The sequence below is a fragment of the Amphiprion ocellaris genome, chromosome 22 (genome assembly GCF_022539595.1).
Source record: "Amphiprion ocellaris isolate individual 3 ecotype Okinawa chromosome 22, ASM2253959v1, whole genome shotgun sequence".
NCBI lineage: Eukaryota > Metazoa > Chordata > Actinopteri > Pomacentridae > Amphiprion > Amphiprion ocellaris.
In genome coordinates, this window is record NC_072787.1 from 20,959,039 (window position 1) to 20,973,720 (window position 14,682).

The 14,682-nt window shown below is 40.7% G+C and overlaps 1 protein-coding gene across 2 annotated transcripts in view; it reads right to left on the reverse strand.

Moving 5' to 3' along the window:
- The window catches only part of LOC111587678 (cadherin-7), a 177,015-nt gene that overhangs the window by 21,666 nt on the left and 140,667 nt on the right, over positions 1 to 14,682 (reverse strand). For both annotated transcript variants that reach the window (XM_035942691.2, XM_023297738.3), the window contains exon 9: positions 11,762 to 11,883. In XM_035942691.2, coding sequence (XP_035798584.2) covers positions 11,762 to 11,883 — 122 coding nt within the window. The remainder of the gene's footprint in view (positions 1 to 11,761; positions 11,884 to 14,682) is intronic.

The following is a 14,682-nucleotide window of genomic DNA, read 5'->3' on the forward strand; positions in this document are numbered from 1 at the left end:
CCATAAGAAATATACATTCTTCTTCTTGTAATATCTGAAGTACAATCTGACCTACTGGCCTTGACCACCACTCAATAAACTCGAAACACGTCTGGTTAATCCACTGAATGCTGTTAGGCTGATGCTGTTTGTATAAAAAAGATTTGTGTGCAATGCAATCAGCCATTCCTACTTCATTATTACAGCAATGAAAATGACTCATGATAAGAACTGCTCTTGCTCAAGGCAATGCAAGACAAGCATTCATATCTGTGAGTCAAACAAGCCAATACTATTTGTTTCAGCCCACTTTATTTTGCCTCTGAACCCAGGACTAAACGGAATCTTACTGCCTTTTATTATATAGCAGTGTTGACAACTATAAATAATGCAGGAAATCAAATTACCAAATAAAGCAATTTATTTACACCCACCAGCATGTGCTGTAACCTTTTTTCTTTATTCCTGCAAACATCCTATCTAAACATCAAGTTATCTCCTCTCAGCATAAAAACACTGAGGTTTAATTCAAGCGTCTTGCTGCAGAGAGAAAGAAAAAAAATTCTCAGTACATGCTGTACATGAGAAGCACATCACACACCAACATGCCATATGGACGACAAATGATAGCCACAGCGACGGCCATCAAAGTGGGTGTTACTGCAGCAGTGTCCTTATAAATTTAGATCAAGCCTCCTGAATCCCTTTGTAGGCAATCTAGAAACTCAACCCGGTGACAACTAGCACCCGTGGACAGGATCCAAGAGATTCTTAGAAGCAATTCACACTAAATTATCACATCTCCCAGCCCCAAACAGCTCTGAGTCTAGCATCGAGACAAAAAACTAATTTAAAAAAATTAAAATTAAAAGGGCGAGGAAGAAGAAAAAATAAAAGCTGATGATCCATCAGTGCTGAGACATGGATTATCAGTTGTCAGCTGTGATTAAATGCTGCTGGTTACAAGCTGTCAGGTATTAGGGGTTTGTGTAGGTGGCAAATGACATCCTGCCAATTATTAAAACTGGCAGGCAGGGTGAAAATTCATGAATATTTTACTCCATTTCTTAACAAAATTAAAATAGTTGCTCTTTCATCAGAAAAAGTAATCGCAAAGCATGTTTTTTTTTTCTTGTTTACTGTTGCGGCGCAAGGGGAATTTATACGGGAACGCAAAAAGGTTATCTCCTCCAGCTCAAGAACATTTGGGATATCTGTATATAGACAGAAGTGATGTTTGTGTCGGTGGCGGCGAGACGCAACAATCGAGCGCCTAAACATGCAGCGTGTGCATGCTCGGCTGCCACTGATCCCGGGATCATAATAACTCACAGGCCTCTCACTCTGTTATGGAAATTTCACATCTGATAGAAAGCTTTCTTTGTGGTTCTTACACCAACGATGAATCCTATACACAATTTGAACCCCTTTGATGTCCTTTGAATATCGCAGATGGATTCGGAGCTTATCTCCAGGAAGGTTTCCATTTCTCACCGCGACTGAGGGAGAGAAGGACTGAAATTCATCCTTAAATCAAACACTTTGTAATGTATAATGCCTTTCATTAGTGCGGCTCTGATGCATGGCGTTCCAGCAAACCTTTGGTGGGGAATCCTCTAATGGGTTGAGTAGGAGACAGGAGGAGAGAGGCATTGGATGTAGACATAAATTCTCGCTGAGAGACATTAACAGCTGCAGCCGACTGGTGCCTGTCGCAAGGCGCGACTGAGGAGGCCTATGAATCACAGAATTAAAGGGTTTTTGAGTTTACACATGGCTGCGAGTCAGATCAAAAAAGGATATTAAAGGACAAAGGTTTCTCTATTTGTCACTGTGGAGGAGGAGGAGGAGGAGGAGGAGGAGGAGAATGTGCAAACAGAGATGTGAATGCGATGGATGCATAGCCACACACTCACTGGAGCAGCAGAAACTAGTCAGGATATTTGTCAACTTCATTAGTCAAGTTTCAAAACCAAACGCAGTGCAAATTTTAGAATGTAGAAAATATGCAAATGAAAATGCATTTTCATCTCCTTCACTTCTACCATCCGCTACAGTCAAATGATGGAGAGCCATGAAGAAAATGTGGTAAAGATATGGCATTGATGTGAGGGAGGGTTTAGTCTGCAGCTATTTTTTGTCTCTTTAATGGAAGTTTGTGTCTTCATGTCTCATTGCATTTTTCACTCAAGCTTAGATTTTTTTTGGTGTTTCCACTTTATTCAGGTATTTTTCTATGTGCAATTTAAAACACATTTAGCATAAAACATGCATAAAACACACAAATGGACAAGAATAATAATATAAGGATGCTGCATATATGCATGCAAACAAATATTTCAAAGCCTGTGGTGTGAACTTTCAAAGTCAAATCTGGAAGGCAGGCAGCGTTTAATGAAAGATACCATCCAGATGTATTATGGGAAATGTAGAATTCAGTACTTTTGGAACTCGACCAACACTAGGGACTAAAAGTCATGTTATCTCAGCCTCTGCTGCTTCAATTTTGATTGTTCTTTATTTAATCGATTTCTGGCAAGCTTCCCAACATTGCTGATGTGATATAGTAGACTGCTAGACTGTCTCTTTAAGGAAAACAAAATCGGATTCATTTGCAAATGACAAAAAGGCATTGTTTTCTACTTCATTTACAGGTTTATCTTGCAGATCTTATGGGTCTACATTGGGAAATACTGTATAGGAATTCATCATTACTAACAATAAAAAGGAAAATGTGACATACCAACCAAAGTGACAGTGATATAAATGCGAGTGTAAAGGGACTGATAACAACTGTAAAGTACACCCAAAGCAATGGAGCTTCTACTGTTGTGCTTCTGAAGTGTTATCACCTCGTTGTCGTTAATTGACAAGACAACATTAAAGTTATAAGGCGCTGGCATCGTCAGCCAGTCAGGTGACACCTGACAACACTTCTCATTAACAGTCTAATAATAGCAAATGCATCTATACAAGGCTTGGCTTCAGTATGAGGATCTATATGACAAATCATATGCAAACATCACCTTAAATATAGCAGAGCTGGTGATCAAACCAGCAAACCCTTTAGAGCTAAGTATTAAAAGGCATCAAGCATTCAAAGTTGCACAGATCCTCAAGTCTCGGTAACTTATTCTTTCATGATCCAAGCAGAAAATATATTTTTAACTATTTATTTAACACTAATGTGGCAGAAGTTTGGTATAATGAACTGCGTGCGTTCTAAAATAGCATAAAGTATCAAAAAATGTCAAGAAATTTGGTATTAAATAGGTAGTTTTGGTTTTGTTGTTACATTCTCCACACTAAGACACTAAGATATTGCACTGATATCCAAATTTTCCAACTCCTCGATGTGAGCTTCAGCTTCTGCCTTTAATCTGAAGCCAAATTCTTGTTTTGGATTTTTTATTTTTTTGTGTTTGAAGATTCTACTCTTTGGAGTTTAGTTATTTGGATTTAGTTTTCCCCCAAACGTCGAACCACCTGGATGATTGAGCTGAACCTTCAGAGGCCGAATCCTGACTGTTCACTCGGCGCTCGCTGTAATTCCACAAATAACACCCTGCCAGCCAGAATGTTTCGCCGGTTTCAAGTTCAAACCATCAAGATTTAATTCTCCCCAAACACACTTGAAGTATGTTAGTGAACTACAATGACCATAATTCACTGCAAGTGCAACACAAAGCTTCTGTGCTTCCTTTGAGCCGCCGACTCTGACTGGAGAGACAGTGTGAAATGTGGCCTCCATAATGAGGGAAGTAATGTCAGCTAATGTAGCGTGGCTGGACTGAGAGTTTTGTGTGTTTAAAAAAAAAAAAAAAAAAAATCCCAGCGATAACGAGCTCGAATCACACTTTCCCCTCTTTGACACCGACAAAGTAAACACCGCACTGCATTTTAAAATCCACTCCTTCAGCTCGAGTCTTGTTACAAGCGTTACACTGTCTTAAAAGTGTAATCGTAAGATTGTGATTGGGATACGACCGACTCCGCCGCTAAGAGACTTTCATTTAAGCCACCTAAAGCCCTGCTGGCAGATGACTCATACAATAAGATCAAGCCAGCCGCTTCAAAGTCGAACTAAGAGTATAAATAAGCATTGCATCAAATAGGTGGCACTAGTTGCCATGGCGATATGACAGCTGTCACCAGGGGTTAACAAAGGAATTGGTGGGCCTGCCTTTTTTTCACACCCCTCACCGCCGCGCTGCTCCTCCACGGCTTCCTAGGACATCAACGCTCTGAACGTCACCCGCATGTGACACCCGTAACTTTGTTCACAGATCAGCAGCACCCACTCACACATCTGCCACACACAAATGCACACGTATAAATCAATACGCGCACTTCGTTCCAACAAAAAATGCCCCATCTCAGTGTTCTTCCTGAGGCCAGTTTGCCCATTTGTCTCTCCACCTGGATCATCTTGTCACCAGCGTTTGTTTGTCAGCGTGATCCCAATGAGCCGAAACTGCTGAGGCTAAAGTCGTCTCCTGGTGAGATCTGAGATTAAATTTTTGCTTTCTGTCTTTTTATAGAACAGACAGTACGCCTGCCACGCGCTAATGTTTTCCATGCCCCTTGTGCCTTGACATGTCTGTTTTCATCTCCAACCTCCATGCAACACCTATAATAAACTGATAATTTGGATGACGACCGGAGGCGTGAAGACTTTCTTCGCTGTTTGGTGACTGATGAGGCTGTACGGTAAATAACATATGGGTGGGCTGCAGTGGACAATCACCCTCTAATTCCTGCCTCCAATGTTGCACTTAAAGGTTTCTGTGGTCTGTATGCTCACAGGTTTTTGCAGAGCCCCTACCTGGTAATATATTATCGCATGGCCACAAGATCCCCAACACCTGGCCATGAGTTTATAATGTGCGGCCATGAATTAATAAAGCACGGGAACGTGATATCAACACTGTGCACGGACACGAGATATGGACTCTGCTGTTTATTGACGATGCCGGCCGAGCTCCGTAGGGCTTTTTTATCACGCACGAAGCATGGATAAATTTGACTTGATTTCATTTTATTTTAATCTTGGGATGGAGTATAATGATATCTTTTCAGAACCATGGACAGCGCTGGTGGGTGTGTGTAAGTGCTGCGCTGCAACAGAGCAGAGTCGATCGATAAACAGTAAAAACGTGTCATTTATTTTGGTTTCTTAGCCTTTTTTCTTAGTTTTCATAAATGTAAAATTAACTTTCAGCCCTAATTCCATTGCCACAGACAGATGGGAAGTGAAGGGAGCTGATTGTACATGCCTACCCCTGCCAATTATTGTGAACGTTGATTATCAAAAACAAATCGTTAATTATTCTCTTTCCTGACATGCTGTTTCCGCACCTTTTCTGTCTTACTGGAAACTTCTGGTACACAAATTAAACACTGCATACAATAAGTGTCAAACTAAACATCCTCATAGAGGCTAAAAATACAGTAAAGTACTATAAAGAAAAGTTTTCCCCTTTTATTGCTATTCAACACTGAATCATAGTTGATTTACTTTGGCATTTGGGAAAACAATGTACAAAATAAAGACTCTTTCATGTCAAAGTGATTTCAATAACCTTTTCACAGAGTTGCTTGGTGTGTTCTTTTGTCTTCATGGTGTAGCTATGGTCAGGGATATTGATTCTCCAGTGATTGGACCTTCCAGATATAGGTGTCTTTATACTACAGTCTTTGTACAGTCTACTACAACACCTTTGCAGTCACTTATTTTAGATTTTGTATTATTACTAAATTGGCATTACTTTATCATGTGATAAAGTAAAAAGACTCTAAAAACAACCATTTGTTTACTGCAACAAGAACACAAACAACCATAGCGCAGCTTCCTTGTGTAGTTTGATCTCATATTGAAAGGTAATAATAAACCTTATATCTCATATGGTCACACAACTTGTGGCAATGCGTAATATTTTTGGCAACAATGGCACTGGGGACCCGAAAAAGTAACTTCTGTCCATTATCTGTTAAGCTTCTATTAATGATCAGTTGCTTATGTGTTTACTCATTTTTAGAGAAACAAAATCGTTGTGTTCAGTTGCAGATTGACTGTTGCTTGCAGTAATGTGTCAGTTGTACAAGTCAACAAAAGAGATCTGAGGTCCTGTCAGGTTTGGAGTTTCAGTCTGAAAGAGGCTCCTTAGTCAACTTATTAATGCAACCGAGACAATTGTTAGTAGGTGATGTCACAGTCTCATTTTTAAGTTAAAGGTGTTCTGCCTAAGGAAATTAGGACTTAGAGTTTCACATTTACATTTAAGCTCGCAATCGATTTACACAGAGCCAATAGGAAAAGTGTTAGGGTTCATTACCATGTTATAAATAAGCCAATGCGGTGATGTGCTTTTATTCTCCATATTGTATAGAATATTAAATCTACCAACCAAGCAGTGTTTCTGTTTTCATATTTAAGGATAATGAGGGTTTTTTCCCTCGACATATATTTGGGAGCTTAGCGTAATTTCCACAACAGGCCTCGGTAGGTTTTCAACACAGGGCGATTATCTGTATATGAATGGATTATGAGAGTGTCAGTATTCCAGAAAGATAAGAGAATTTGATAATCTGAGGCCAAGCAGTGCGGAAATATATTTAAATATTTTGTGTAGCGATATCAAAATAATGGTTTTTGAAAGTCTTATCACTATATTTTCATTAAGATAAACTAAACATACATTTTTGAATTACAATGCTCTTAATTCTTTTGCGAAGGCAACCAAAAGTATATTATACTGCTGACTCCTTCGTGTTTTAACATTTTGACACCATTAGAAGTTTGCTAATTCAGCTGTTATCAGCCTATCATATCTGATTGACTCCTGACCCTTAAGATGTACCATGTTCGACGCAAATTAGCAGCAATCACAGCTTTGCACTTCAATTCAGCTTCACAGCCGCTGCTACACCTCCAGCTACTGGTGTTTGTGAACGGAGCTAAACGCTAGTAATTAAGTACCACTAAAACCAGCTGCTTTTGCATAAAGTATCTGTCTCAGTCAGCTTCAACAGTTTGAAATCCTCCGTTCACGACTCGACAACATTCACAAATCTCTCGGGAGATGCCACCGGAGTGCAGGGAGGGGCAGAGAGCAGATTGGGGGCAGCAGAATGCCAAGTCCACTCATGTATGTAATGGTTACACTGAAGTGATTGTACAACATGACCCCCATCCTCCCCCTCTTCACTACCCCCACTGCCCCTGCCCCTTCCACCCCTTCATAATATCAATTAATATTATGGCAGAAGACAGACGCACCGATGATCCGTAACAAGTGGCATCTCTGGAGAGAGCCATTGCCACGAGACGGCCTTAATTAGGCCTGAAAAATGGCAGGTTATTCCATCCCAGCTCTCCCTGTTAATCTGCGCTATGGAGCCACAGAGTCAACCCTGGCCCCAACTGGCAAATGTTATTATTTCATCTTTGTCGCAGCTGTGAATAAGGCAATGGGCGTGACAGCCGGTGGGCGGCCTAAGGGTTTTTAACAAAGCTTTACAGGAAAGCAGGCACAGTCAGAACAGCCAACTGTTCACTGCTACAGCCGGACATACAGCACACAACAGGAGCATTTTAATTAATTAGGAATCAGGAAGGCGGCGGAGCGCGTATCTGACAGGTTATGAGTCCACCCCGTCTGTCTGGTAACAGACAGCCGACACCTAGTTGGAATTCAAACTGCGTTTTCGCATTCAAATGTCAACCTCTCTCCTCCCCTTTGCTCTGTATGTGTTTTTGGGTGTAAATTTCATCACGAAATTTCCATTTTGTCTGCCTTCATTATTCAGTCTGAAGGTGCAATCCCACTGGTACGCTTCAGTGTTGCCCAACAGAAGGCTGTATTTGAGTGGGATCGAGTAGAAATTGGAATTAGAGACAAATAAAAAATGAAAACAAGCACTTCTTGTCAGTAGTGGTCCTTCAGTCTAACAATGGGAAAAGGATTAAAGGCAGGTCTCTCATCCAAATTCATGGAATTTGAAACACATAAGGTGAAATGTAAGAAACCACATGAAAAACTATTTCACAAGTGGTTCATGTACACATTAAAAACTGGAACAATAACCAAAAACACAATTAATCTGAAAGTTAAAATATAAAACTCCTATCCCAGTTTTACTACCTATATTTTGTTCATAACATTGTACATGAGATTGTAATTTCACAGAATAAATGTAAGAAATCAGATGTAAATACATGTAAAACATATCTAGGAACTTCATATGAACTCACCTGTGATTTTTAGACATTTCACACAGGAAAATCTATGTATGGGCTTTTGTTATATGACACAAAATCACATAACACAACTGAAAAGCACAACCTGCACTTGTCTTTTGTTATTGTTTATTTTGTATTTTAACACATCATGAAAATCAAAGAGCTGTCTGACATGTCAGGTAGAATACTAAATGCATATCCCAGTTTTCTACTTTATCCCTCTCCTTATCTGAGAATATTTCTTGGGGTAACAACATGTTATAACTTCGCATGACATGGACATGCATTTCTTTTTTCGACATTTCACAGGTGAAATGAACAAAATCCAATGCAAAACATGAGTTCTATGTAGATTTCATCTCAAAAAGGACAATTTCATAGAAACACAAATGCCTTTTTCGACATTTCACATGTGAAATAATACACATCATAAAGACTAATGTGTTTTTGGAACTTCAGTATGTTACTAAAAGTCAAAGACATTACAGAAATGATGATAAAACTGAATCCAGAGTCCTTTTACTTCTTTACACTTGTATTTTGCAAACTGTGTCCCTCTATATTAGCTGTTAATGTTTTCGTGTCTTTTGTAAAATCTGTCATTATTTTCAATTATTAGTTAAAACATCAGACACTTAGATGCGAACAATAACATCATTATCATTTGCAATAATACTTCTTAATAGTTTGTGCAACATGAAGTATTTAACCTCATGTGCAATTTGCAAAGAGCAGTATTTCATATTTTCATTTCTCACGAGCTATAATTAAATTTCATGTGTAATATTTCATTTTCATTTGCAACATTCTGATCACGTGTGCAATATTCCGCATTCATGTACACCAATTTCAATGTTATGTGAAATATTTACTCCACCAAGGAACATGGCAGAGTTACGGGACGATCGGCGTACAATTGTCTGTCCATCTGGTAATCTGTCTGTGCGCAATATTACTCAAAAACGGAATAATGGAATTGGATGAAATTTTCGGGGAAGTTCAGAAATGACCAAGGACCACCTGACTAGATTTTGGCAGTGATGTGACTTATAGTCTGGATACACGGATTTGTTAAAGATTTCTGTATCATTGCGAGATAGCGGCATGGCATCATTGTAACTATGACAACAAGTCAGTGTTACATCAGCTGCCTGCTGACCACTGTGGACTTATCGGGACTTATCCGTCAGAAATCATACAATGACTGAGCAGCCTTGCCGGAGTACTGCGCTCTCTGAGTGCTTTTCATGTTCATTTTATTTTCATCTCATTTTTCAGTATTTCATTATCATGTGTAATATTACTTATTACCTTAGTATAACTGTCAGAATTAATTTACGCTGTTCCATTCTAGCCTTATTTTAATGTACTTCTTGTATTTCAGTAATGTATCATACTTAAATGTTATTGTTTTCTACTTTTAAGGACTGCATTTCTTATGTTTTGTCATAGATTTTTTTTTCTTTTTCTGAGCAATATCTGGCACAAGAATTTCCTTAGGGATTGATAAAGTCTATCTCATCTTATCTTTTCTTATCGTATCACTGTCCTTTACAGGTGATAAAGCCAAGCCAACTTGCTAACTAGCTAGCCAACCCGACAACTAAATAAAAGCCTGGATGTAATCCTCTGGGTAAAAACAGGAAGCATGCATCCACTTTCATCACCTCAATCATTCAGAAAGTCCTTGAAACATTCCACCGCAGCTGAGCAAAAACAAAGGCTTTCTACACACAACCACACGTACACGCTATTTGATATGTCAGGAGCGTCTTGAGTATTAAACCGGCTCCAAGCTATAGCGGCTCATTTTGACTACACCGCTTTTAGACAACACAGGCAGAATTTGAATGCTTCCACCTGCCGGACGGACAGACAGACGAGGACAGCGGCCTCCTCCGTCACCGGCAGCTCCTCGCTTTTTTTTTTTTTGTTACAGCAGAGCAGCTTGGAGCTACACCTCGGGGGGACCTCGCAGCTCTGCTATCACTGGCATTGAGTAAGCAATCTGTCTGCTTCAGCTGAGTAATTACAGATCTGCTGCACCTTTTCCTGCTGATGATGCTGTCATGGGCAATGGCTGCTGCTATGTCCTGCAGGCGGATATGATTGTTGGGGAATGACTTTGTTTCAGTCTCCGTGCCATAATTTATCAGGCGCTGGTGGGAAGAAGTGTACAAATTATCTGCTGAATTTGAAAGTTGAAGTATTGATAGATAGTTGGCTTGTATTGCTCTAAATTTAATATCGGGGAGCAACAACAGTCGTCTGAGGATAAGTGGCAGGATCATTAAGCAAAAATAGACATTCAACTCCAGTAGAATGTATTCTTCAATAATGATGGCAACTAATATAGAGGTAGTGTTCACTCTAGCAAACACTTTGCCCCGGGGCTAAAATATGACAAATTGCATTTAAATTCAGTAACATCCTAAAATACCTCAAGGTAGGCTGAATTGTGTGTACTGGAACTCACTGGGTTGGTTGTGAGTTTAAAAAAACAAATGAGACAAACATAAAAATACCTCAGAAAGTCAATGTAGCAGCAAAACCAGAATACTGTAAGGCAGTCTAACCTCATTGGGAAAAGAGTCACAATGTGGTCAAGCATCGTGCACACAGAGAAAGAAAAAAAAAGGGCAAAGAAACAACAAATACACACATGAAAAATAGTCCCTCATTTTTGCAAATGAAATCATTTGCTATTTTTGTTCACCCTCCCATGAGCGCGGTGACAAACAACTCCGAAATATGAATGCAAATAACATGTTTAAAAGGGCCTAATAGCCATTCCCAATACAATGCATCATTCTGATCAATTGTACTTATTCAGGTCTACACGCCTCTTTTACCGTTCGCCTCTGATTGTATTTTCCAAATGCCAAGAGCAGACGAATCGCCGCCACAGACACACAAGTCATTTAGCAACAATGAGGCCAAATGCTAAACGCAGGGAAAATGCAATGCACGGGTGCAGCCTCTTTCCTCCCCCCTTCCTTCTGTTCCTTCCGAACCAAACCTCCGAGCCCTGAAATCCCCCTGGTTACCTTCACATGATATTGTGATGCATCGTCCGCCCCGCTGCCTTCCGTGGTGATCATCTAATTACACAGGGCTTCAGAACAGAAAGTCAAACCGCTGCAGAACACCACTCCATCCCAGCACGAGATATCACATTAGGCCGTGATATTATTGTGGATTGAGACCCCGGGCGGAGTCAAGCGGCGCCATTAATTTAGTTGGATTTGACAGTATGGAATGAGAGCAACATCTCTAATGAACGATAACACCTACAATACCTGCTATTAAATCTTACGGATGGGTCTCATACTAATGATACCGTCTCCCTGGGGTGACCTCGAGCTGTAGAGTGGATATTGCATGTGCACAGTGGACTTGTTTTGAGGAACAACAGGGAGTTTTAATGGCTTTGAGAGTCAGCACACTGTCTTTGAGAGTCAAACTTCCAAGCAAATGTGAAAGGCGAGAGAGAAAAGGAAGTGAAGCCGGACCAACCGCTGAGATGCTCCTGGGGCTTACCTGTCCTGGCATGGCATTTTCGCAGAGGAGAGTTTCATAGTCTATGGCAAACACGGGCGCATTATCATTTATGTCCAGCACTGTGATGAGAGCGATGCCTTTGCCAATTTCCATTGGATCCTCTGAAACAGAGAGAAGAGAGAAAGAGAGCCACAGATTTCAGCATAGAAAAAAAAAAACTTTCTCCTGAACACTTTCATTCTGCCTTAACTTTGCGTTGATGCGCTCTGCCAAATTATGGAATATTGATCTTTCTCATGTGTTTTAATTAATCACAAAGGAGTTGAGGTGGGCGGCGGGGGGGAAGGGAAAGGGAGGAAGAAGAAGACGAAGAAGAAAAAAGTGCTGCTGTAATGAAATATGCAGTGTGCTTCCAACAGCTGGCGTCCTCACCCGCTCTGCTGAGGATCAGCCAGAGTGATTAGACTCGGCGCTGGGGCTCGCTGTTGTCGGGGAGGAGAGGCTGAATCTTGCGCGGGGAGGGCTTCGCGCCTCCGTCTGCGTGACACACACTGATGGCTAAACTGGTGCGTGAGTGCAAGACGATGATTTAGCCTGGCGTCGCCACAATGCCGGCCAGAGATGACGCTCTGACATTCGGGGGCCGGCTGATTTGATGGCGATAAAAAGGACGCGTGGAGCCTCGGGCCACAGACTTGTTGTCGTTGGCGTGGTCCGGGCAGAGCGGATGAAATGTGAGTGACTGCAGCTGAAATGCACAACATCCCTCCGCCAAAGAGTCCCTGCACCCTCTCCAGTTACAAAGAAGCCATTTACTATAAATACTGTCATAAGGCAGTGCAGGGCAGTGGATTTTTGTTGCCAGTCTGTGAACCCAAAGTTGTCTCGAGCTGAAAACAGCGCCCGAGTGTCACTACGTGTCAGAAGCCAGTACCTCATGCAGGAGGGACTGTTGTGACATTTCATATGGCTATTATTACATGCTGCCTTCGCTTTGTTGCTATATCAGGTGAGCACTCACACGCGGGAATCAACCGAGTAACGCATCTGTGTGCTTTTAGATGTAAATAAAAACACATCTTTGAAGCAAAAAAAAAAAAAAAAGAGGATAAAAAGGTCTTCGGAAGTGAATAAAAAATAAATAAATAAATAAATAAATGAACACCCTTTTTTCACACAGTGTGAAGATGTGAAAGCAGAGGAAGTGCAAGGCTGACAGGATGGCTGTCTTTTTTAACTTATACTCATGCGACGCAGCTGTCTCGAGCGCTCAGTGTGCCGCTGATTGTTGTCTGTTGTGTTTGCGTGATGGCAGCGGAATGACAGGAATGCAAAGAAAAAAAAAGAAAAGAAAAAAGGTGTTCATGTCCTTGGAGCCATTGACAGATGTACAAAAAGGCATGCGGCACTTCTTCACATCACATTAACATTGTTCACCCGTGGGTGAGATCGCCCGCCCTTAGTCAGCATCTCGTCCCCACGGCTCAGGGAGACATGGAGGTCAAAACGGCCGTCCTGTGTGTGAATTAACATTCCCCGACAGCACTGCAACAAGCCCAACAACTCCACACCGTACTGTGTCCACGGCACAGAAGACAGCGGGACATTATAAAGCGGATAACAGGACGGAGAGGATCTACGATTTCATGTACTCCGTCTTAGTGACACTAACAAGCTAACTGACAGTTTGTTAAGCCCCAGCGGCAGATTTTTTGAAACAATACAGAGTTTTTGTGGCTCAGAACGGGCCTTTGGGGGTGACTACACACTCCATGACCTGTCTGGGTACAGTAATGAGTCTGTGTTACCTCATTTGACCGAAATCTATCTGTTTTCCTCATATTTCTGACCATTTCAAGAACAAAAATGTCTATTTTGTCTGCGTAAATGAAGCACCTGTTAACAAAACTGATTAAAAACAAGTGTACATATATGGAATGTATTCATCAGTGGTGATTTTCCTTTGATGAAACCTCTTTTGGGGCACCAAAAATTCCTCCCTGCAAAAGAAACCTTGTAGTAAGTCCTTCATTTCTAGGAGGGGTAGATAAAAGCTGCTGCCCATTTTTAAATTACAGCTATCTGCAGCATATTTAATACCTAGGTAGTAAATAAAGCATCATTAGCTCCCTGACTGGATTGAAAACTGCCTTGTTTTAAAACAATTATCTTCTAAAGGTGGTAATAAAAAAGTACTCTATGCTTATAGTGTGGTAAAAGACACAACATTTATAGTCAGCACACTCACCAGATCATGCTTAAGCTAATGCTGCCAACATTTTTGGATGTGTGGTGAGATTTGTAACTTTTTTAGATACGCTTAGCAACCTCATTTGTTTTTAAAATTTTTTTTAAAAGGACCAACCGGCAACTGTAAGCAGTTTTTTTGGACACAATTCAAGTCATTTACTTTGCAAACAATCACTAATATTTCTCTGTGGATTTTGTTGCCATGGACTGACAGTGAGGTGGAAGGCAGCAGCACATTTAACAGACCAATCAGCAGCCAGACAGAAGCGACAATTAGCTGTAATTGCACCCAGTCAATTAATCGCTGACTTTTCTCAAAATACACAATCTGTGTCCAAAATAAAGCGCACCATATAGTGTGTTCGCCATTTTGCAGCACTGTCCAAATGTTAAGTTATGTTAATTGTTTCACCCTATATAGTGCACTCACAGTATCCCACAATGCACAGTGAAAAATAATTTACAGCCGCTGGTCACTAACCAAGCAATATGTACCATCATGCATTGCTTCAAAGGTAAATGGCAGACAGACGAGAGAGCTAATTAAGGACTGGTGGCATTTCTGCTCATTTCTGACATTTATTTAATAGTGTTTAAATGTATTTATAGCGTTAAGACGTATTTTCCACAGAATATACCTTTTCTATATGTGTAGCCCAATGCAGAGACAAATGCATGAGTTATATTGTATATTTACAGTGAGGCTTGAA